The sequence below is a fragment of the Camelina sativa genome, chromosome 4 (assembly GCF_000633955.1).
Source record: "Camelina sativa cultivar DH55 chromosome 4, Cs, whole genome shotgun sequence".
NCBI lineage: Eukaryota > Viridiplantae > Streptophyta > Magnoliopsida > Brassicales > Brassicaceae > Camelina > Camelina sativa.
The window spans coordinates 5040407-5061094 of record NC_025688.1 but is presented as its reverse complement, the minus strand read 5'-3'; the positions used below and the strand labels follow the sequence as shown (position 1 = coordinate 5061094).

Sequence of the window (20688 nt, the reverse complement as noted above, 5' to 3'; positions counted from 1 at the left end):
TGGATTTGTAAAAAGTTATCTAAAATCTTGATAAATCTAGTGTTATTGGATTAAGAGTTTTATAAAGTCATTAAAAGTTTTATGTTATTCAAGTAAAACAAAAGAATCTTGGATTGTTAATGAATTCAAATTTTATGTTATTGGTTTAGGATTTTATATCATTTCCTTCATAACAAAAGTCATGAAAACTCTTTCATCAAATAGAAAGATTTTACAAGATTAGAAAAAACAAATCATCAAGATTTTAAAAAACTTCCTAAACAATCTCTTAGAATCTTTCATTTTTAACTTTCAATTTTCTATGATTCTAACAATCAGCAAGAACATAAAATCATTAAAATTCTTTCTAAATCCTAAACCAATACCTCCCCCTAAGAGGCTGTTTTAAGACTTAACTTTATCAATTTGACACGGAAGGAGAGGAATAATAATATTTAAGGAACAATATTTTAACATAATTTTTCATTTTACTTTTTGGTCTAAAAGCCATTGCATTAGTTAACATAAACATTTAATAGTCTGTTAAAATCAAATGTAAAATCAATGAGGATTCGATCAGAAAATAACACTGGCTTCCAATTCAAACTGTAATTAACAAAATTAATTAACGAATAACACCTGATATATTTGATCGAAATCTTTTGATTAAGTAAGTTTTTTTTTTGTTATCAAATAATCAAAGAAAGATTAAGTAACTTTAGACGAAAAGGAAAAAAAGATTAAAGTAACTGTAATTCATAGAATATGATGGCACACATAACGAAGAGAAAAGTAGAAAAGGCCCACTTATGGGCCATTAAGCCCAACATAATGAAAACTATGACACGAAATGACCCGATCCGACCCGACCCGATCGCCCATATCTGGCCCCGTTCATCAGTTTGCCCGGAGCACAAGAAACATCCCTCCATAATTTGCTTCTCCATTCTCCAGTTTCTCTCACACAGTTCTTTAATTTCGCTACTCAATTTCGTTCTTCAGGTATGTCTCAGTCCCCTAACTGTGATTAATTTGGCTTTACAATGAACTATTACAGTTTATGATTTATCACACACACAAAAGTAATCTCGTGTTAGATCCGATTTGAACTGTGAAAGGAAGCTCCTTTTCTTAATACCCTGATTTGGGTTTATCTAAAGCTTCATAATTTATTGAGTGGTTTGGTTATTCGACGATTCTGTATAGGAATTTGACAATGAAGCTTGACACTAGTGGATTTGAGACAAGTATGCCTGTGATTGGCTTTGGATCAAACAGTGAGATGCTTGATGGGGTTTCGTCTGTACCTTCGTTTGATCTTCCTCGTACAACTGATGTGAGTTTTAGTTTCAAAATTCAGTTTTTTGTTACGGATTCTAATACTTTTGAATTTGGTTAGTATTTGATTGTGGGATTTTGTTTTTAGTTTGATGGGTTTCAGAAGAAATCTGTGGAGATGGTGAAGCCTGCAAAGGGTACAACTACACTTGCGTTTATCTTTAAAGAAGGTGTTATGGTAGCTGCTGATTCTCGAGCTAGCATGGGAGGATACATCTGTATGTTTCTCTTTGAATATGCTTTTATGTTTATTTCAGATTTCTGTATGTGTTTAGTTGTGACTTGTGACCTCTCTAAAGATTGAATTAGATTCTTGCTGGCTTTTATTTATGTGTTGGATTGTTAAACGAAGTTCTGATCTTTATTATGTTTGCCAGTGATATTGTGGGTAGAAGAAACTAGGCATTTGTGTGATTGCTGATGTTTTGTTTGTGTGTTTTACTTTTTTTTTCTAATCCAGCGTCGCAGTCTGTGAAGAAGATTATTGAAATTAATCCTTATATGCTTGGTTCAATGGCTGGTGGATCTGCTGATTGCCAATTCTGGCACAGAAATCTGGGAATTAAGGTACCTAACGATCATTTTTTGCTAGCTTTCTGAATTGATGACTACGTCTATCAGTTATCTTCATTGCTGTGGGAATCTGGTTACGTCTCACCTCTCCTTTTTTCATATAGCTAATCTACTGATATCCAAAAGCTGCTGGGTCATTTGTTGGAGACTTAAATGTTTTCTATGCCGTCTGGTGACCTAAGAACATGTGTCTCTTTATATTCTAGGCATGTATTTTTTTTTTTTTGGTTGGTGTGGAGGCTTTAGCTCCTCTGTACTGTGAACTAAACATTTCTATATGGTTATGCATCAATCTTTTTTGTTATGGAGTTGATGTAGGCAAAGGGCATACATATGGGTTCTTTGATTTCTTGTATCTAAAAGCTTGTCCCAGTTTATGCTATTGTAGTTTGTTTCCTAACTTGTATACCAAAACTGGACTCTATGTCTCTAATAGAGAGTGTGGTTTGTTTGTTTATCCTAGTGTCGTCTACATGAGCTGGCAAACAAAAGAAGAATCTCTGTTTCAGGAGCTTCAAAGCTTCTTGCTAACATGCTCTATTCATACCGTGGAATGGGACTTTCCGTTGGCACAATGATTGCTGGATGGGATGAAACAGTCAGTACCCCAATCTTTATATCCAAACCGTTATTTCCTTTCCGGTCTATAGTTTCACTCAGCAAAGCGAAATGTTGAGACGCTAAAATTGTATAATCTTTATTGAAATAGGGCCCTGGATTGTACTATGTTGACAACGAAGGAGGAAGACTTAAGGGAGACAGATTCTCTGTTGGTTCCGGTTCACCATACGCCTACGGTGTTCTCGACAGCGGGTATTTCTCTATTTCAACCCTACTTCTCTTTTAGTCACAATCCCACACCAAAGTTTTAGTAGTATTATAACCACTCAATCTTATGATCGTTTTGTCAACAGATACAAATTCGATATGTCGATTGAAGAAGCCTCGGAGTTAGCAAGGAGATCCATCTACCACGCTACATTCCGTGATGGAGCTAGTGGTGGAGTTGCTAGCGGTAAAAGAACAATCCTTTCTTCTGCCAATACATTATTTTTTGTGATTGTAACATTATAGATGTATTAAACTTTCCCTAATCTCTATTATTGATCAGTGTACCACGTTGGGCCTCAAGGATGGACGAAACTCTCTGGAGATGACGTTGGCGAGCTACATTACCATTATTACCCAGTGGCTCCAGCCACCGCGGAACATGTTATGGAAGAGGCCGCCTAGTAAACACAGTGATTCTCTTATCTTTTAAAGAGTTTTAATGGCTAGTTTTCTTTGTTGATGCTAAGAACAGAATCATAGATTCATGTTTCTCCTGTATCGTTAATGATGTAGACTTTAGAGTGGCCACCATTTTCCGTGACCCTATTTATATGGGGATTGCATGCGGGCAAACATTTCTTCATCGGGATAAAATGTTTGAGCAAAACTTTCTATGAGCTTTTCTTTTCTAGCCAATTGAAGTTAAATTATGCTACGATGATTATTAAAGTAATTAATTAGACTTGATTGCTAATGGAAACCCAATTGCTCTCGATTAGCTTCAGTCTTGTATTAGGTCTTGTGTTGGATCAACCCCTATGTATTACACTATTCCAGTGTTATATTCCTGTCTTTGTGAATCCTTTGATCTTCACTTTGACCTTGCGAAGCTTTGGAATCAGATCAAAATCATTACATGTTTGCTACGCTAAAACAATATCATTAGTCATGACGTAAGTCAAAGGTTTTAGCCTCCTGTAGAGATATTAAAAAATCTATGATAGTAGTTTTGATTTTAGATTAAAACAATATCGTGACGTAATTTTCAATTATAAATTTTTTAAGTAATTTTTTTTGTGTGTAAACTAAAATAAAATGTGGTGACAAATAATATTCTTGTGATTCATGTGATTCATGTTATTGTCAGAATCTTGGATTCTTTGGTCACCTAACCAAATTATTCGACTTTTTTATTTTTTTTCTTCTAAAATAGTACTTAACGATTTGGAATGGTTTTATTTTGAATAAAAAAATGTAAATTATTTTTGAGTGAGAAGAATTGTTTGTAGAAGAAATTGTTCAAGGACAGTAGTTTGAAGATCATAATTTGTCTTCCTTCGTCTCAGAGCACATCTGCTTACTCAATTTAATTCACATCTCTTTTCACCTGAACTTTTTTTGTAACCAAAACTTTATCAAATTAAGCTGATGTGTGTGTAGGTGTACTAAAAGAAACTAATTTAATCATTTTATACAGTAAAAGAACCCATGACACATATAAGGTTTTGAAAAAATGATTTATTATACATGCAAATTGAGTTAAATTATTATTTCTTTTAAAAGTTAATATTAGTGAAGATGTCAGAAAATAATTGAAGAGAGCAATATTGCTATACATATATGTCTTTCTTTCCCTTCATCAACCATCAAATCAACAAATGGCTACAATTTGGTTTCTATCACTTCTCTTTCTCTCTTGTATTCTCCTTCTTGCCGCTTTGAGACTCAAGAAGCGGCGGCAACATCAAGGGAAACCACCGTCTCCGCCTGGATTTCCGATCATCGGAAACTTGCATCAGCTCGGAGAATTACCACATCAGTCTCTATGGAGACTCTCCAAAAAGTATGGTCCTGTGATGCTTTTGAAGTTTGGAAGTATCCCAACAGTCATAGTTTCTTCATCTGAAACAGCAAAGCAAGCTCTGAAAATACATGACCTCCATTGTTGTAGCCGTCCTAGCTTAGCAGGTATCACTCAACACATACTTAATTTTTGATTTTTGGTTTCTTTGTTCATAGGATTAAACAAAACACATGATTTTTTAGGACCAAGAGCGCTCTCATACAACTACCTAGACATAGTTTTCTCTCCTTTTAATGATTACTGGAAAGAGTTAAGGAGGATTTGTGTCCAAGAACTCTTCAGTGTCAACCGAGTTCACTTGATACAACCCATTAAGGACGAGGAAGTCAAGAAACTGATGGATTCCTTCTCGGAATCAGCTGCTCAGCAAACTCCGATTAACTTGAGCGAGAAGTTAGCTTCTTTAACTGTAGGCGTGATATGCAAGGCAGCATTTGGTGTGAGTTTCCAAGGAACTGTACTCAACAGTGACAATTTCGACAAGTTGATTCATGATGCATTTTTGTTTTTGGGGAGCTTCTCTGCCTCGGATTATTTTCCAAGTGGCGGTTGGATCGTCGACTGGCTCTCGGGTTTACAAGGGCAGAGAGAGAGAAGCGTGAGAGGTCTCGATGCGTTCTATGAACAAATGTTTGATATACATAAACAGGGGAACAAAGAAGGAGTTGAAGATTTTGTGCACTTGTTCTTGAGGTTAGAGAAAGAAGGAACTGTTCTTGGATATGGCAAGCTCACAAGAAACCATATCAAAGCAGTCTTAATGGTAAATATACGCAATTCAGTTGTAGGATTGTGTATTACCTGATTATTATAATAATTCTTTTAATGGTCTTATTACAGAATGTTCTTCTTGGAGGCATCGGCACATCTGCAATAACAATGACATGGGCAATGACAGAACTTATGAGAAACCCGCGAGTAATGAAGAAAGTGCAATCCGAAATTAGAAATCAAATTGGTAACAAGTCAGTGATCAGCTTGGATGACATAGATCAGCTCCACTATCTGAAAATGGTGATCAACGAAACATGGAGGCTACATCCTCCAGCACCTCTTTTGGTTCCAAGAGAAGTTATGTCTGAATTTGAGATCAACGGCTACACGATTCCAGCCAAGACACGACTTTATGTGAATGTTTGGGCTATCGGACGTGATCCTGATACTTGGAAAGACCCAGAGGAGTTTCTTCCAGAGAGGTTTATTAATAGTAACATTGATGCAAAAGGACAAAACTTTGAGCTATTACCATTTGGAAGTGGTAGGAGAATGTGTCCTGCCATGTACATGGGGACAACCATGGTGGAGTTTGGTCTTGCTAATATGTTGTATCATTTTGATTGGAAGTTACCGGAAGGCATGGTGGTCGAAGATATTGACATGGAAGAATCTCCTGGCCTCAATGCGAGCAAGAAAAACGAGCTTCCACTTCTTCCTGTAAAGTTTTTACATCACTGATCAAGTAAAATAATATTTTCTTGATTTTAATAAATATTGTAGTATAGTATCGATTGTACTAAATAAAACTAAATGGTGTGTTTCCGGTTTAATCACGATTGTTATGTCAAGTTTGAGAAAACCCTAGAAGTATTTGTTTTATTGTTTTCTTTACATATGACAATAAAAACTTTGAAAATGCAAATCCTGTATCGTATATATGTTTGTAAATCAAGTTATCGATTAATATTTATATAACAAATTTTTTTGTTAGTTCCTCGGTAAACAAGATTCTTGAAGATGTGATGATTGTCTTAGGAGATTTAGTCAGATGTACCCAAATTAGGTAATATTACAAGAATCAACAAATCTTTTTTTTATTATTAGGATATTTAAGATATTTTTAAAATACCCAGCGTGTCCTTGTTTTATCGTACAGAAAAAAACGTAATTATAAAAATGTCATTGTCACGTCAGACGACACGTCAGAAATCGCTGACGTGTATTAAATAACTCAGCCGTAATGCGTTACAGAGGTAATGACGGCTGAGTTATGGTATGTTGCGGCTGATTTATGGAAAAAACAGTTGAGTAAGAGCGGACGGCTGACTTAGAGCATAACTCAGCCAAGCGTTACGTCAGACTTAATGAAATCTGGTTGAGTTATGCCATAACTCAGCCGTCCTTACGGCTGAGTTATAATCCGATGGTTGAGTTGTAAAATTTTTGGTTGAGTATCACTACGACACGGCTGAATTATCATTCTGAATCTAGTTGAGTTATGAACAACGACTGACTTATGAGATGTGCTTATGGCTGAGTTATGGTTAAGTTTTATAACTCAGCCGCCATGAGCTGACTTATCGTAAAACTCGGCCATTTTACGGCTGACTTAGTAGCAAAAGATTAATTACTAGAATATCATTCAGTTACGGCTGAGTTACAAATTTTCAGTTGAGTTATGACATTAAGCGGCTGAATTTGGCAGCCATTTTTTTGCTTTTTAATTACTGTAATATTATTCATGTTGCGGCTGAGTTATAATTTTGTTTGATGGCTGATTTAATTAGGCTGATTTACATGTTCGTTTGGCGGCTGACTTGCCACTTCGGACGCATCATCCATGTCAGCATTCCATGTCATCATGCTGACTACAGATTGAACGCGATAAGCCATGAGCTAAATGCATGTTCTCGATGTAAACAAGTTGGGCGCAAAGCGAAAACTTGTCCGATATAGTATTATTGTAATATATTTGTTTTATTTTGTGCAATAACTCAGGCATCAAGCATTATAACTCAGCTTTTATATTAATTGACGAGACCTTTCGTTTTTCGCTTTCAGATTATTCCTTGTGATAACTCAGCCACAGAGCATTATAACTCAGTCACAAAGCATTATAACTCAGTCGTCATATAAATCGATGAGATCTTACGTTTTTCCGTAAATACTATAACTCCGCCGTCAAGTAATATAAATCAACTGTTTGCTTTCAGATTATTTCTTGTGATAACTCAGCCACAAAACATTATAACTCAGCCGTCATATGAATCGATGAGATCTTTCGTTTTCCCGTAAATATTGTAACTCAACCATTAATTTTTTTTTTTGGGGTTGTGACGTGGATTATGGAAGATGACGTGTATTTTAATTTGCTGATGTGTGTTTTTTATTATTTTTTTAATTAAAATTGAAAAAATAAACCCAAGGGGTAAATTGTAATTACACCCAGGACACTAAATATCTGAGCAATTTTTAGAAAATGTATTCATATCAGGAATAAACCAACTTTTGGATACCATCTGTGTAATTTTTTCTTGTCTTATAGACCAAGCATATAATCTCATTTTTTCGTGATTTTCATTTCCATAGCCCACTTTAGCTACGTGGCTTGATGCCATAGCTGTAAAAATTAGAACGACGACAGGCCAATCCCCTATATAATAAAACAGAAGTACACAACATTGTTTTATAGACTATATAATTTTAATAAGTTGGTTACAAATATGTTATAGATTAAGTTTTATATTATTTATATAGTCCGAATTTATTGTTTCCAAAAATCTTAAAGAGAATATTCTAAAGAATCATTTGATATCATCTAACTTACCATATTAATTTCTTTTATTAAATTATTCATCAAATAAAATCCTTTGATATCTAACTTAACATATTAATTTGTTAATTATCATTATACTTCACCTTTCATTTTTATATATGAGTCTATTTTGTGAAACAAATAAATTATCATATTATTTATTATAATTAAAAAAGAGTTTTATTTCTGGATATACCATAAGTTAAATTTTTAAAAACAAATATAAATGATTCAATTTATAAAATATTCAAGTTTTATTATTATTATTCTTAAAAAATAATATCTATTGAATTAAAAATTTTACTGAGTAACGGGTCAAAATTTGAATATTTAAATTCAGTTATAGACTTTTTTGTTGAATTTTATAATTTTATATAATATAATAAACTTTATATAATTTATTTTGAAATATTTTTAAAATATTGAAACTTGATATTAAAGTTAGAAACTATAAACACTCTGAACTGGTTTGTTATAGCAATGTCAATAATATGTCACTATAATATGAAAGAATTTCAAAAAACCAAGTATATTAAAACAAAAAGTATAACAATATATTAAATTACTCATAATATAATAACTCGCTTTTTAAAAACCAAATTCACAAAATTATGTCTTATAATGTCATTCAAGTCATGAGGTAGAATATACATTTTTGAAATAACTTCACGTACATAAACTAATACAACATATTAAATTTTTATTTTAAAATAGAAATATACAAAATTTTGTATAAAATAAATTTTAACCATTGTTATAGTACGAGTACTTATCTAAAATCATTAACAATAGAAAACTTACAAAGTAAGTGTCTTTTTCAAGTCATCATATATAGCATATGATTTTATTGCAAAATATTTTATCAAAAAAACTTTCAAAAATAATCTTATAAATTATATTTTATATAAAAATTATAATATAAATAAAATAAATTTCAACCCGTGCTCTCTAGCACGGGTCTTAATCTAGTCTATTAAATATTTCCATTACAACCACACATAACTTTTATAAAAACAAATTTGATGGCGCAAAAATGTATTTTTTCTTCTCATTATGTGATAAGGAAATTTTTGAAATTTGGGGAGGTCAGCTGGTGATTCCCCATTCATTAATTTACATAGGTCCGCCACCGTTTACTAAGAGACAACATTTCTTATCACAATCAAAATATCTTCATGCTATTTTCTTTTCCTCTATAAAAGAACAGTAGAGTCCATCATCTATAGTGCATAAATCATAGCAATGGCAAACATTAAAGAAAAGAGTGGAGAATATGGAACCAAGCTCCACGTAGCAATGTTTCCATGGTTAGCCTTTGGCCATTTGGTTCCACACTTGCAGCTCTCTATGCTCATGGTTCAAAAAGGTCACACCGTGTCTTTCATCTCCACTCCTCGTAACATCGACCGCCTCCTCCCACGGTTACCAGAGAACCTCTCCTCCGCCCTTAATTTCGTCAAGCTCCCATTTGCCGGCCACAACAAACTCCCGGAGGACGCCGAATCCACTACAGACGTACCATTGGATCTCGTTCCTTATTTGAAAATCGCGTTCGACGGATTACAAGTTCCGTTGACGGAGTTTCTTGAATCTTCAAAACCTGATTGGCTTCTCCAAGATTTCGCGCCTTATTGGCTTCCTCCAATAGCTAGCCGCCTTGGAATCAAAAACGGATATTTCAGTGCTTTAAACTGCTCGTTTCTCGGAATTCTCAAACCTCCAGGGTTCGAGGAGTACCGTACATCGCCGGAGGCTTTTCTAACGCAGCCTAAATGGGTTCCATTCCAAACTCCGGTACCTTTCCGGTTATACGAAATCCAGCCCATGTTCGAAGATATAATGCTGGAACACACCGAAGAGAATATCCCCGACATGGACCGTCTCGCCGGCGTAATCGACGGTTGTGACATCATCGTCGTACGGAGCTGTACCGAGTACGAAGCAGAGTGGTTTAGACTTATTAAGGACCTTCATCGGAAACCGGTTATACCGGTGGGAGTTTTACCTCCGAAACCGGAAGAGAAGTTTAAAGATACCGACGCATGGTTGTCTACTAAAAAATGGTTAGACTCACGGAAAACTAACTCCGTGGTTTACATAAGTTTCGGTTCAGAAGTGAAACCGAGTCAAACCGAGTTAAATGCGATCGCTCTTGGTTTAGAGCTTTCCCGTTTACCTTTTTTTTGGGTGTTAAGGACTCGCCGCGGTCCCTGGGATACCGAACCGCTTGAGCTTCCTGAAGGATTCGAAGAGCGTACGGCTGAGAGAGGGATAGTGTGGAGAGGTTGGGTGGAACAACTGAGAACGTTGAACCACGATTCGATCGGTTTGGTACTAACTCATTGCGGTTGGAGTACAATGATCGAAGCTGTAAGGTTTGCTAAACCGATGGTGATGCTGGGTTTTGTGCTCGACCAAGGATTTAATGCTAGAGTAGCCGAGGAAAAGAAAGTTGGACATATGATCCCTCGGGATGAAACAACAGGTTTCTTTACTAAAGAAGATGTTTCGAAATCGCTGAGGTTGGTAATGGAGGGAGAAGAAGGAAAGGTTTATAGAGAGAATGTGAAGGACATGAAGGGAGTGTTTGGAGATATGGATACACAAGATCGTTATGTCGATTCTTTCTTGGATTATCTTTTTGCTCATCGTTAACTCCGATCATTGTTTTTGATCCAATGACGGATCGACTGAATGAACGTATGATAATTAAATTTGATCAAGTGTTGTAAGATGATCAATGAGTATATGATGTTTTGAAATGGTCAAGGTTTACGAACAAAAAAAAGTTATAAGTGTTGGATGTACTATAGTCCATGTGTTGAATTTAATATGAATGTCTTCCATTCTTTTATAACTATGTAAGAGCATCTCCATTGGTTGCATTTAAGCAAAGTTGCTAAAAACATTAATTTTGAATAAAAGTGAAATTAACAAACTTCTTAAAAAACTTTCTATTTTTATGGCCCATTTGTAGTATCTAAAAATGTGGTCCTTAATTTAAATTTGTTATTTTGGAAATTATTATAGTATAGTAAATTTTGTTATATATTTTTAATATTGTATATATTTAAAAACTTGAAAATGAATATATTTCATAAGATTTTAAACAAACAATTCATAAAAGCATATTTAAAACACATTACAAACGATTAATTGTAATCTTAATTGGTTCCGAATTTTCGCAAATAAGAAGGAAGGCCACTTACCAACACAAACATACAAGAGAGCGGGAGTAGAGTGGAACAGCTGGTCGTGGAAGCACAGGAAAAGAAGAAACCATTGTCAAGGATTTGGCAAAGCCATGAAGTGATGAATTACAAGAGAGACGTAAATCTTCCAGTTTCTGGAGAGAAGAATCATAATCCTGGAGAAATACAACCTCTGGTTATGAATCTAGCAAGGGAAGCACTTGATGCATTCAACGAATCCTATGAGGAACTGATGGATATAAACGACTACTCAGAAGATGATTTACAATGTGAGAATGAGCGGCAAGAAGAATCTTCATTGTCTTTGACAAGCAAAAGTTCACCTTGGAGCCATAAAGATTACGTTGTCCTCCGTTCTTGGTGTTGAACTCATCTAAGAAATAGTCATAGTGAGGCTCATACTTCTGCCCAACTTGGTAGTGAAGAACTTGAAGACCTTCTCCATTTTCTACAAAACAAAAGAGCGATCCACAAACTCACAAAAGGCTTTCCAAAGTAAACACAAGACAAGATAGCAAGAGTAACTGCAACCAGTGTTTTAAGATGTTACAATACTTCCTACAGCGCATCAAAGTACTGGAGAACTAAAGCAAAGGGCAATTACCAACAGGAATGAAGGTGAAATCTGAAATCCTTTTCTCAATCACCTTGACAACTTCTTCATGTCCTGTTCTAAGGAAAGTTCCTGAGCTAGTCCTTACTCTGCACAGGATTGAACTAAAAACAACAAACCATTCCAAGTTAAACTAGAAGGAAAAAAGAGAGGAGTGGCTACAAACCTGCTATCTTTGCTCCCACCAGTTTTCTCATCAACCACAGTTGACTTAACCATGCTCGGTTTCGCAAGGCTGATCAAGTGCTCGCATTCTTCATTGGTCTAAATACACAGAAATTATAAAAGAAAGCTCAAGATCACATCTGATTTGCGAATTTGGGATTGTTCTCCCATATTCTAATTTTGTTAACATCAATTCACAATAACAATTAGCAATTCCCAATCGACTAAACAATTTCCAATTAGCAATTCCTAATCTTAACCAAACAGATCAAAACAAAAGAGTAAACAAACAGTAGAGAGATCACTTTCAAAGATCTATTTTTTTTTCAAATCAAACGTTGATTGACAAGAGAGAAGTGTAGAAATTGGATCATACCTCGTTAAGATCGATTAGACTCCTGCTTGGGTTTCCCGAATAGTCGATTCATGATAGTGCTCAATTTCACCGAAACCCAATTCGCCAAGAACACAGGCCACTAAAAATTTCAGATTTGGGCACCATACTGATATATACAAGCCAAAAATCTTCCTAAATCAAGCCAAAAAATTCAGATATTGATCTAGATGGATGTATGATGAGTTTCTTCCTCCATCCAGATGAAACTCTTCTTCGATGACGAAAAGAGAAAAGACGACAGAGATAAACAAAAAAAGAAAAACACCGCTTTTTTTTTTGTTCCTAAACTTTTACTCAAAAGGCTGACACGTGTTAGCTAAGCACCGTTTGTTTCTAAATTGTCTAAGCTAAAGATTGATTGTTAGTTAATTAAGATTTTTGATTTATTTTTTTAGCTTTTTAAGCTAACAACTTTGCTTAAATGCAACCAATGGAGATGTTCTAAGAACCAAATAGACCACTGATTGTCACCTCTATTGCATTCTCACTAATATATAGAAGATGTTTTCTACTCAAATTTAAAGTGTAAAAAAAAAATCAAAGCATTAAATATACAGTCATTTTGAAAGATTAAAAATATGGTAATAATAGAGAAGTAAATCTAGAAATCATAGATATTAAAATAAAAGGAAGGGTGATTGATTTAGTGCTTTAAAGAAGATGAGGACAAAGAAAGATATGTATGGCAAATGTGATAGTATATATATATATATATATATATTTAAATGATTTACAAGCTGTATTGGATGTTGGAACCTAGACCTATGATTATCTGAGTATGGTTTTGGAAAGATGGGTAGAGAAGCCGCCTGAGGATAACTTCAAGATACTTCCAATCTAAATTAGACTTTAGATTTTTTTTCTGAAAAATGGTAAGAATCAGGTTTTCATTTGAGGAACTCAAAGAACCTTTTAAGATTTTTTTTTTTGTATGGGACACATATATAGTTATATACTAGTATTTTTGAAATAAATATTAATTTTCATAAGAATTATAATCTATGTCAGTGCTTATATCCATATCAAAATAATTTTATATCCCTACTATCCATATAACCAAACACAGTTAAAAAATGTTCACATTAATAATAAATTAGAAATGTTCGTATAATGTTTCACAATTAATATTATTTAGAAGATTAATATTAACCAAAAAAAAATATTATTTAGAAGATTTTATCAAGATTTAAAATCAGAATTATCTTATCATTTTTGTTTGATTTTTTTAATTGTTTTGAATATTTCATATAATAGATAAAGTTAATAAAAATATAAAATTTGTTTATTCATATATCGTGATTCAAATTTTAAAAAATGAACATATATTACTCTTTGCTTTATAACCATTGATAGCCGTTCTTCAATTTGGTAGCCGTTCCCGTACCGGGGACATGTTGGGAATGGGAACTCTATGGGGACGTCTTAGATGCTTTAGGGGTAGATAACATCAAATTTTTTATATTTGCATCCATTTCATTTCATTCAAAGCACTCGTATCATAAGCATAGTTTCATTTCTTTGTGTTTTTTTCTACTTTCTAGACTCTTTTCCCCTCTCTTCTTATCCCATTAGCTTTACTAATCAGCTCTTACTAAACGTATAGGTATCTTTTCTTATGTGTTTATCGAAGTACCCATACCGTACTAGCTGTATCTATAAATTTTACTTTGTCGTTTTCCGTCCCCGATTCCATACCTGTTTCTAGTTCCCGTACCCGTTTTAGTGCAACATAGATTAGACCCGTACTTCATACGGGAAAAATATAGCTTCAAAGATTAATATGAGAAAAATGTAAAGCTAGCCTGAAAAATTCACACAACGTTTAACTTGATACCTTATACAGAAGACTAATCCTCTAATCACTTTTCCATCTACACGGCTACACCATTGTGTTTGTATGGATAAAGCGGGTAATCGTCCACCTTCAAGAGATAAACATAATAAGATGAGATGAGAAAGATAGTTATAGCTAGAAACGTACGTAGAGTCAGAGTCAGAGATATAGCAAAGTCAAATCTATATATTTTTTAATCGTTACACATATATTATACGAAAAATACTGTAGTGCAAATGACAGTAGTCAAATTTATATTACCATGATCGGATATTTCAAGTAAACATTTGAATAACATACAGAATTGATTACTTTACCAAAGTCACCAACTCTCGTTAGTTTTCATTCTTGTATTGCTTGCCATATGAAAAAATAAGTTTGCGTGAGTTTGCTACCACAGAAAAGTTGCTTTAGATTGCTTACGATGTCGTCTTCATTCTATACCAGATATGAGGTAACAATCCATGATATCTTCTATGAAAATTTGAAAGGGCTGAGTGAGGATCAGTTATTGATATAAGAGAAGACAATTGTGAAAATAAGTGGGGTGAAGGTAGGGCTGGGCATTAGGATAACCCGTTCGGGTTCGGGTATTACCCATTCGGGTTCGGGTAAACTGGTTTAGAAATATAGAACCCATTAGGTATTTCTATATATATGGGTTCGGTTCGGTTTGGGTACTATCGGGTTCGGGTCGGTTTGGGTTACAAATTTTAGAACCCGATTAGTACCCGAACTACCGGATACCCAAAAAAATATAATTAAAATTAATTAAATTTAAATAAATTTAGTTAAATTTTGACTTATGTGACAAAATATTTTAGATATTTTGATTATTTTTGATATTTAGGTATAAAACTAAATGAAATATTCAAAATTATAATCATAATTTTGAGGTAATTACATTATATTAATGATAAATATTATAAATATGTTTATATGTTCGGATTTAATGGATACCCAAACGGGTACCGGGTATTATCCGATCCTAATCCGAATCCACGGATATTTGAAAATAGAACCCAATAGGGTTTTATAGGCAAACCCGTACCCAACCCGAACTCGATTTTTAGGTCGGGTTCCGAGTTGGGTATTCGGGTATGGTTTTTACGCCCAGGCCTAGGTGAAGCTTTTGAACAAAAAAAAAAAAAGGGGGGCGGAAAGAAGAACAACAAAGATGGTCTCGGTGATTTTTTGGATTTTTTTGATAGTTCTGTAATATTTAAATGATTTTAGTCAATTTTTTAAAAAAAATTGCAAAGATCGTGGAGGAGTGGGAGAACAGTAAACAAAATTTANCTTGATCCTTTTTTTTTTTTTTTTTTTTTTTTACTTTTTGAATTTATAATTTTGTTGTATTATTGTAAAATTATTTTTAATATAAAACAAAATCTATGTGGTAGATTTTTATTGGATAGGTGACTTGTGCTATGATAAAGGATTCTGAATAAAGCGTGCAATAATTTTTCTTGTAAACTTTATAATATATGCTTTGAAAATACAAGCTCATGTTTTATAAAGTTACAATATGAAACTTGATGACCCGCCCAATCAAGAAAAGTGAGAGGCTGAGTGAAAGAGTTGTGAATCCGCTGTTTCCTGATTCGTTTCCTCATTGTATCGTCTCCACCACTCCAAAATAAGTCATTTGTGTGAAGATCAAGATCAGAGAAGTATTCCTTTCCTTGTTTAAATGTATTTACTCATCCCCTCGAAATACACAAGTACAACAATTACTCTTTTTTTTTGTTTGGACAAAGTACAACAATTACTATGTAGAGAATGAACATTTTATAAAAGTTCTCTCCAAATTATTACGATAGAAACCAATCTTGTATTATATTTTATATATTTACTAGATAAGGGCTTGCACGATGTGCGGGTTTAAAAATTGTTGATGAAAATAAATCCTAAACCTTAAACAATTTTTTGAATATATAAAGAAATTTTATTTCCTAAAGTAAATTTATAAATAATTTAAGTTTCTTCATACATTTATTTATATTTATATATTTTTAATATATTATAATAATTATTTTAATAATCTAAAGCTAAATTATATCCCACTAAAATTTTTGCCAAATACTCATCATTACAAATATTATTATTGTCAAATTTCAAAAAACGTTTCACAACTTATTTACAAAATATTTTACATGCAACAAATTCATCAAAGCAATATTTAATAAGTAACCATGTATAATTTTACTCTATGTTTTATAATTAAAAATATGTTCTTACACCCAAAATTATTTTATTGTTAAAGTATGATCTTTATCACCACCTATAAAATGTCTTCTAAACAAATTAAACAAATTTTATGTTGCTTTACTTTCATTTTGGCATAATTATAGTTCTTATAATTTCTAAAATTGTTTTGTTACATAATTACTTTAACCATGAATTTTTTTTTACTCCAAAGATATTTTGGATGAACAACTGGTGAAAATTAATTACTCAATTACAATGATTTTATGACTAACCCAATAAAGTTAAGAAATTGAAAAAAAGTGACTATAATATAATAAAAATAAAAATTTGAAAATTATAATCAGGATGGTATATATAATTCTTAGATGATTCAGATTTACAAAATAAAAACTTTATATACAATCAAAGATATGACATATGTCATAATCACGTTAAGGATCAACGACATTTTTACTCTTCAGAAATATCCAATTTTACCAAAACAACTTAAAGCTATGACCTCGTCTCAAATATTCTCGAATCATAAATTCTCAACTTATTTTTACCTGAATCAAAAATTCTCATATATTTCTCTATATACCTGGTTTAAACGGTTTTGCGAACCTAATTCGATAGAAAACCACATAAATCCGGTTTGAAACCAATTTTAAAATGGTATACCATTCCAACTTCCCAAATTTAAAACCGCTTCTCAATTACTCGATCAAGCAGCTCTTGTCAATACCAGAATCATCAACATTATTCAGAAAAGACAACTCTAAATTTTGACTAAAAACATCAACCAACAACTTATCTTCCAAACTTATAATGCTACTAACAATCACTTTTGGAACCTCCATCAGTGTCTCCATTCTCGATTAAATTAGCGGGCTTATATACTTCAATTCTATTGCATCTCATAGCTTCCATTGAAAAACTCACACGAATGAAAAACCCACGCAATAGATCGACAAAATTATATAAGAAAAAAAAATCAAAGATCAAAGTTTTTGATAAAAACATGTAATGTTATGTAGATATAATGTTATTTTCTTGATTAGCTGTCTTATTATGTTTCAAAAATAATAATTCTTTTGACATAACTTATGTTATTCTTTTTAAATTTGTTATTCACTATTTATTTATTAATAAGCTAATAATATACATGGTTAGTGAATTACTTTTTTGTTTATACATGTCAAAATCTTATTGAAAAAAACGTATAATATAAGTAACGTACAATGGAAAATAAATTAGTTTTGTTAATTTTCTTTTTTGATTTAGATTTTTTTTTAGATATAAATATGTAAATTTCATTTAGATCTGTTTTGAAAAATAATATTTTTTTGACACGTGTCAGTATCTCATCAGTGTACTTGACATGTGTCATGATCATATTAATAGCTAATTTGAAAACCCTACTTTATATAGTAAATTAAAGTTTTAATATAATAAAAAAATTAGTTCAGACTTCAATTCAAGCTTTTTTTCCAAGACTGCCAATCGGTTCTTCATGATTTTCGTTTTCTTCGCATGTGCCTTCACAAATTGACACGTGTCACGATCTGATGAGTTACTAACTTTGATATTTAATCGTTAAAATTGACATATGTCACGATCTGGTGAATTTTTAATTTTGATCGATTAAAACTAACACGTGTCACGATCTAGTGAGTTACTAATTTTGAGAACCAAAGTTTATATAATAAGATATGTATCATGAATTTTTATATTTTTAAATTATTTATTTATTAATTTTCTAAACTAAAAAAAAAAATATTCACGTTTCATGGTGTTTTCAAACAAAACTTTATAGGAATTAACATTTGTATGTTTCTACGAATTTCTAATTTCGAAAACGAGAAACGTACGTCAAAAGAGAGGTTTATGCAACATATATCTCGCTGACACAAGAATAAATGATATTTTCTCTGCCTGGCTGAGATTATTAATCACTTTTTAATAATTTTTTTTAAGAGTGTCGTCTCTTTTGGGCTTACTTCAAGAGCGACGATGGACCAATCTAATATTAAATATTTCCATTACAACCACTCATATTAACTAACAAACTACATGAGTTATCACAATCAATAAATGAATAACCCTTCCCTTGCCCGTAAGAGAAGTAGGGTTATTAACCACACATATTAACTAACAGACAACATGTCTTACCGCTTTCCCTTATTCCATCTCCATTATTTTCTTTTCCTCTATAAAAGAACACTAGAATATAATTGATCATCTATAGACTATATAGTACATGAATCAAAACAATAGAAAATATTGAAGAAGAGAATGGAGATGGAACCAAGCTCCACGTAGCAATGTTTCCATGGTTAGCCTTTGGCCATTTGGTTCCACACTTGGAGCTCTCTAAGCTCATGGTTCAAAAAGGTCACACCGTATCTTTCATTTCCACTCCTCGGAACATCGACCGCCTCCTCCCACGGTTGCCGGAGAATCACTCCTCGGCCATTAATTTCGTCAAGCTCCCATTTTCCGGCCACAACAAACTCCCGCAGGACGCTGAAGCCACTACAGACGTACCTTTCGATCTCGTTCCTTATTTGAAAATCGCTTTTGACGGATTACGAGTTCCGTTGACGGAGTTTCTTGAATCTTCAAAACCCGATTGGCTTCTCCAGGATTTTGGGCCTTACTGGCTTCCTCCAATAGCTAGCTGCCTGGGAATTAAAAACGCATTTTTCAGCGCTTTTAACTGCGCATGTCTCGGAGGTCTTAAACCGCCGGGCTTCGAGGAGTACCGTACATCGCCGGAAGATTTTCTGACGCAGCCTAAATGGGTTCCATTCAAAACTCCTGTACCTTTCCGGTTATACGAAATCCAGCCCATGTTCGAAGGAATAATGCTGGAATCCACCGAAGATAATATCCCCGACGTGGACCGTATAGGCCGCGTAATCAGTGGTTGTGATATCATGGTCGTACGGAGCTGTAACGAGTACGAAGCAGAATGGTTGGGACTTTTACAAAATCTTCATCGTAAACCGGTTATACCTGTTGGAGTTTTACCTCCAAAACTGGATGAAAAGTTTAAAGATACCGACGCATGGTTGTCTACTAAAAAGTTGTTAGACTCACGCAAATCTAACTCCGTAGTTTATGTAAGTTTCGGCACAGAAGCTAATCCGAGTCAATCCGAGTTTAATTCGATCGCCCTCGGTTTAGAGCTTTCCGGTTTACCTTTTTTTTGGGTGTTAAGGACTCGGCGCGGTCCGTGGGATACCGAACCGCTTGACCTTCCGGAAGGATTCGAAGAGCGAACGGCTGAGAGAGGCATAGTTTGGAGAGGTTGGGTTGAACAACTGAGAACGTTGAACCACGATTCGATCGGTTTGGTATTGACTCATTCCGGTTGGAGTTCAATGATCGAAGCTGTACGGTTTGCTAAACCGATGGTGATGCTGGGTTTTGTGTACGACCAAGGGTTAAATGCGAGAGTAGCCGAGGAAAAAAAAATTGGGCATATGATCCCTCGGGATGAGACAACAGGTTTCTTTACCAAAGAAGATGTTGCGAAATCGCTGAGATTGGTAATGGATGGAGAAGAAGGGAAGGTTTATAGAGACAGTGTGAAGGACATGAAGGGAGTGTTTGGAGATATGGATACACAAGATCGTTATGTCGATTCTTTCTTGGATTATCTTGTTGCTCATCGTTAACTCCGGTCATTGTTTTTGATCCAATGACGGATCGACTGAATGAACTTATGATAATTAAATTTGATCAAGTGTTGTAAGATGATTTATGAGTAATATGTTGTTTTGAAATGGTCAAGGTTTATGAACAAAAAAAAGTTAAAAAGTGCTGAACGTAATAATGTACTATATAGTCCATGTGTTGCATTTTTAATATGAATGTATCTTCCATTTTTTTAAAACTAGGGTAAGAACCGTGCATGGCACAGTTAAATCTTATAATGTTTACTTTTATTATTAGTTTTATTTATTTGACAAAACTACTAGTCTATTTTAATCTATAAATGATGTTATACTCAAATTTAAAGTGTAAAAAAAATCAAAGCATTAAACATATAGTCATTTTGAAAGATTAAATATGGTAATAATAGATAACTAAATCTGAATATTATATAAAATAGAAGGAAGTGTGATTGGTTTAGTGCTGTAAAGAGGATGAGGAGTTGAGGACAAGGAAAGATATGTATGGCAAATGTGATAGTATATATATTTTTTTAAAAC

General features: G+C 33.5%; 5 protein-coding genes across 7 annotated transcripts; 4 read left to right on the top strand and 1 right to left on the bottom strand.

Moving 5' to 3' along the window:
• On the top strand, window positions 875-3352 carry LOC104779844 (proteasome subunit beta type-5-B-like). The gene is made up of 8 exons (XM_010504246.2): window positions 875-981; window positions 1186-1315; window positions 1406-1535; window positions 1778-1884; window positions 2354-2488; window positions 2600-2703; window positions 2805-2905; window positions 3002-3352. Exons 2-8 carry the CDS (start codon window positions 1196-1198, stop codon window positions 3121-3123), a joined length of 819 nt encoding a protein of 272 aa, XP_010502548.1. The 5' UTR covers window positions 875-981; window positions 1186-1195; the 3' UTR covers window positions 3124-3352.
• LOC104779842 (cytochrome P450 71B37-like) lies at window positions 4297-6121 on the top strand. The gene is made up of 3 exons (XM_010504245.2): window positions 4297-4629; window positions 4708-5288; window positions 5366-6121. Exons 1-3 carry the CDS (start codon window positions 4320-4322, stop codon window positions 5978-5980), a joined length of 1506 nt encoding a protein of 501 aa, XP_010502547.1. The 5' UTR covers window positions 4297-4319; the 3' UTR covers window positions 5981-6121.
• LOC104783542 (UDP-glycosyltransferase 91A1-like) lies at window positions 9236-10917 on the top strand. The gene has a single exon (XM_010508686.2). It carries the CDS (start codon window positions 9300-9302, stop codon window positions 10710-10712), a length of 1413 nt encoding a protein of 470 aa, XP_010506988.1. The 5' UTR covers window positions 9236-9299; the 3' UTR covers window positions 10713-10917.
• LOC104779841 (prolyl 4-hydroxylase 5-like) lies at window positions 11149-12721 on the bottom strand. 3 transcript variants are annotated; one of them, XM_010504242.2, is made up of 5 exons: window positions 12424-12721; window positions 12049-12146; window positions 11874-11971; window positions 11536-11717; window positions 11149-11424 (listed from the first exon to the last, which is right to left on the bottom strand). In XM_010504242.2, the coding sequence occupies exons 2-5, from the start codon at window positions 12099-12101 to the stop codon at window positions 11263-11265; spliced, it is 495 nt and encodes a 164-aa protein (XP_010502544.1). In that variant the 5' UTR covers window positions 12102-12146; window positions 12424-12721; the 3' UTR covers window positions 11149-11262. The 3 variants fall into 3 exon arrangements, with proteins under 3 accessions (XP_010502544.1, XP_010502545.1, XP_010502546.1); XM_010504243.2 differs by having other exon boundaries at window positions 11593-11717; XM_010504244.2 differs by having other exon boundaries at window positions 11149-11498; window positions 11593-11717; window positions 12424-12719.
• LOC104779840 (UDP-glycosyltransferase 91A1-like) lies at window positions 18638-20361 on the top strand. Its single transcript, XM_010504241.1, has one exon. The coding sequence runs from the start codon at window positions 18793-18795 to the stop codon at window positions 20149-20151; it is 1359 nt and encodes a 452-aa protein (XP_010502543.1). The 5' UTR covers window positions 18638-18792; the 3' UTR covers window positions 20152-20361.

Bases quoted from the DNA above. Each gene is read 5' to 3' on its own strand.
- LOC104779844 (XM_010504246.2), top strand. From the start codon at position 1,196: ATGAAGCTTGACACTAGTGGATTTGAGACAAGTATGCCTGTGATTGGC. The intron at 1,316-1,405 runs GTGAGTTTTAGT...TTTTGTTTTTAG, and splicing joins ATCTTCCTCGTACAACTGAT to TTTGATGGGTTTCAGAAGAA. The intron at 1,536-1,777 runs GTATGTTTCTCT...TTTCTAATCCAG, and splicing joins TAGCATGGGAGGATACATCT to CGTCGCAGTCTGTGAAGAAG.
- LOC104779842 (XM_010504245.2), top strand. From the start codon at position 4,320: ATGGCTACAATTTGGTTTCTATCACTTCTCTTTCTCTCTTGTATTCTC. The intron at 4,630-4,707 runs GTATCACTCAAC...ATGATTTTTTAG, and splicing joins TAGCCGTCCTAGCTTAGCAG to GACCAAGAGCGCTCTCATAC. The intron at 5,289-5,365 runs GTAAATATACGC...GTCTTATTACAG, and splicing joins ATATCAAAGCAGTCTTAATG to AATGTTCTTCTTGGAGGCAT.
- LOC104779840 (XM_010504241.1), top strand. From the start codon at position 18,793: ATGTTTCCATGGTTAGCCTTTGGCCATTTGGTTCCACACTTGGAGCTC.
- LOC104783542 (XM_010508686.2), top strand. From the start codon at position 9,300: ATGGCAAACATTAAAGAAAAGAGTGGAGAATATGGAACCAAGCTCCAC.
- LOC104779841 (XM_010504242.2), bottom strand. From the start codon at position 12,101: ATGGTTAAGTCAACTGTGGTTGATGAGAAAACTGGTGGGAGCAAAGAT. The intron at 11,972-12,048 runs GTTTGTAGCCAC...AATCCTGTGCAG, and splicing joins GGTGGGAGCAAAGATAGCAG to AGTAAGGACTAGCTCAGGAA. The intron at 11,718-11,873 runs GTAATTGCCCTT...TTTGTTTTGTAG, and splicing joins TTTCACCTTCATTCCTGTTG to AAAATGGAGAAGGTCTTCAA.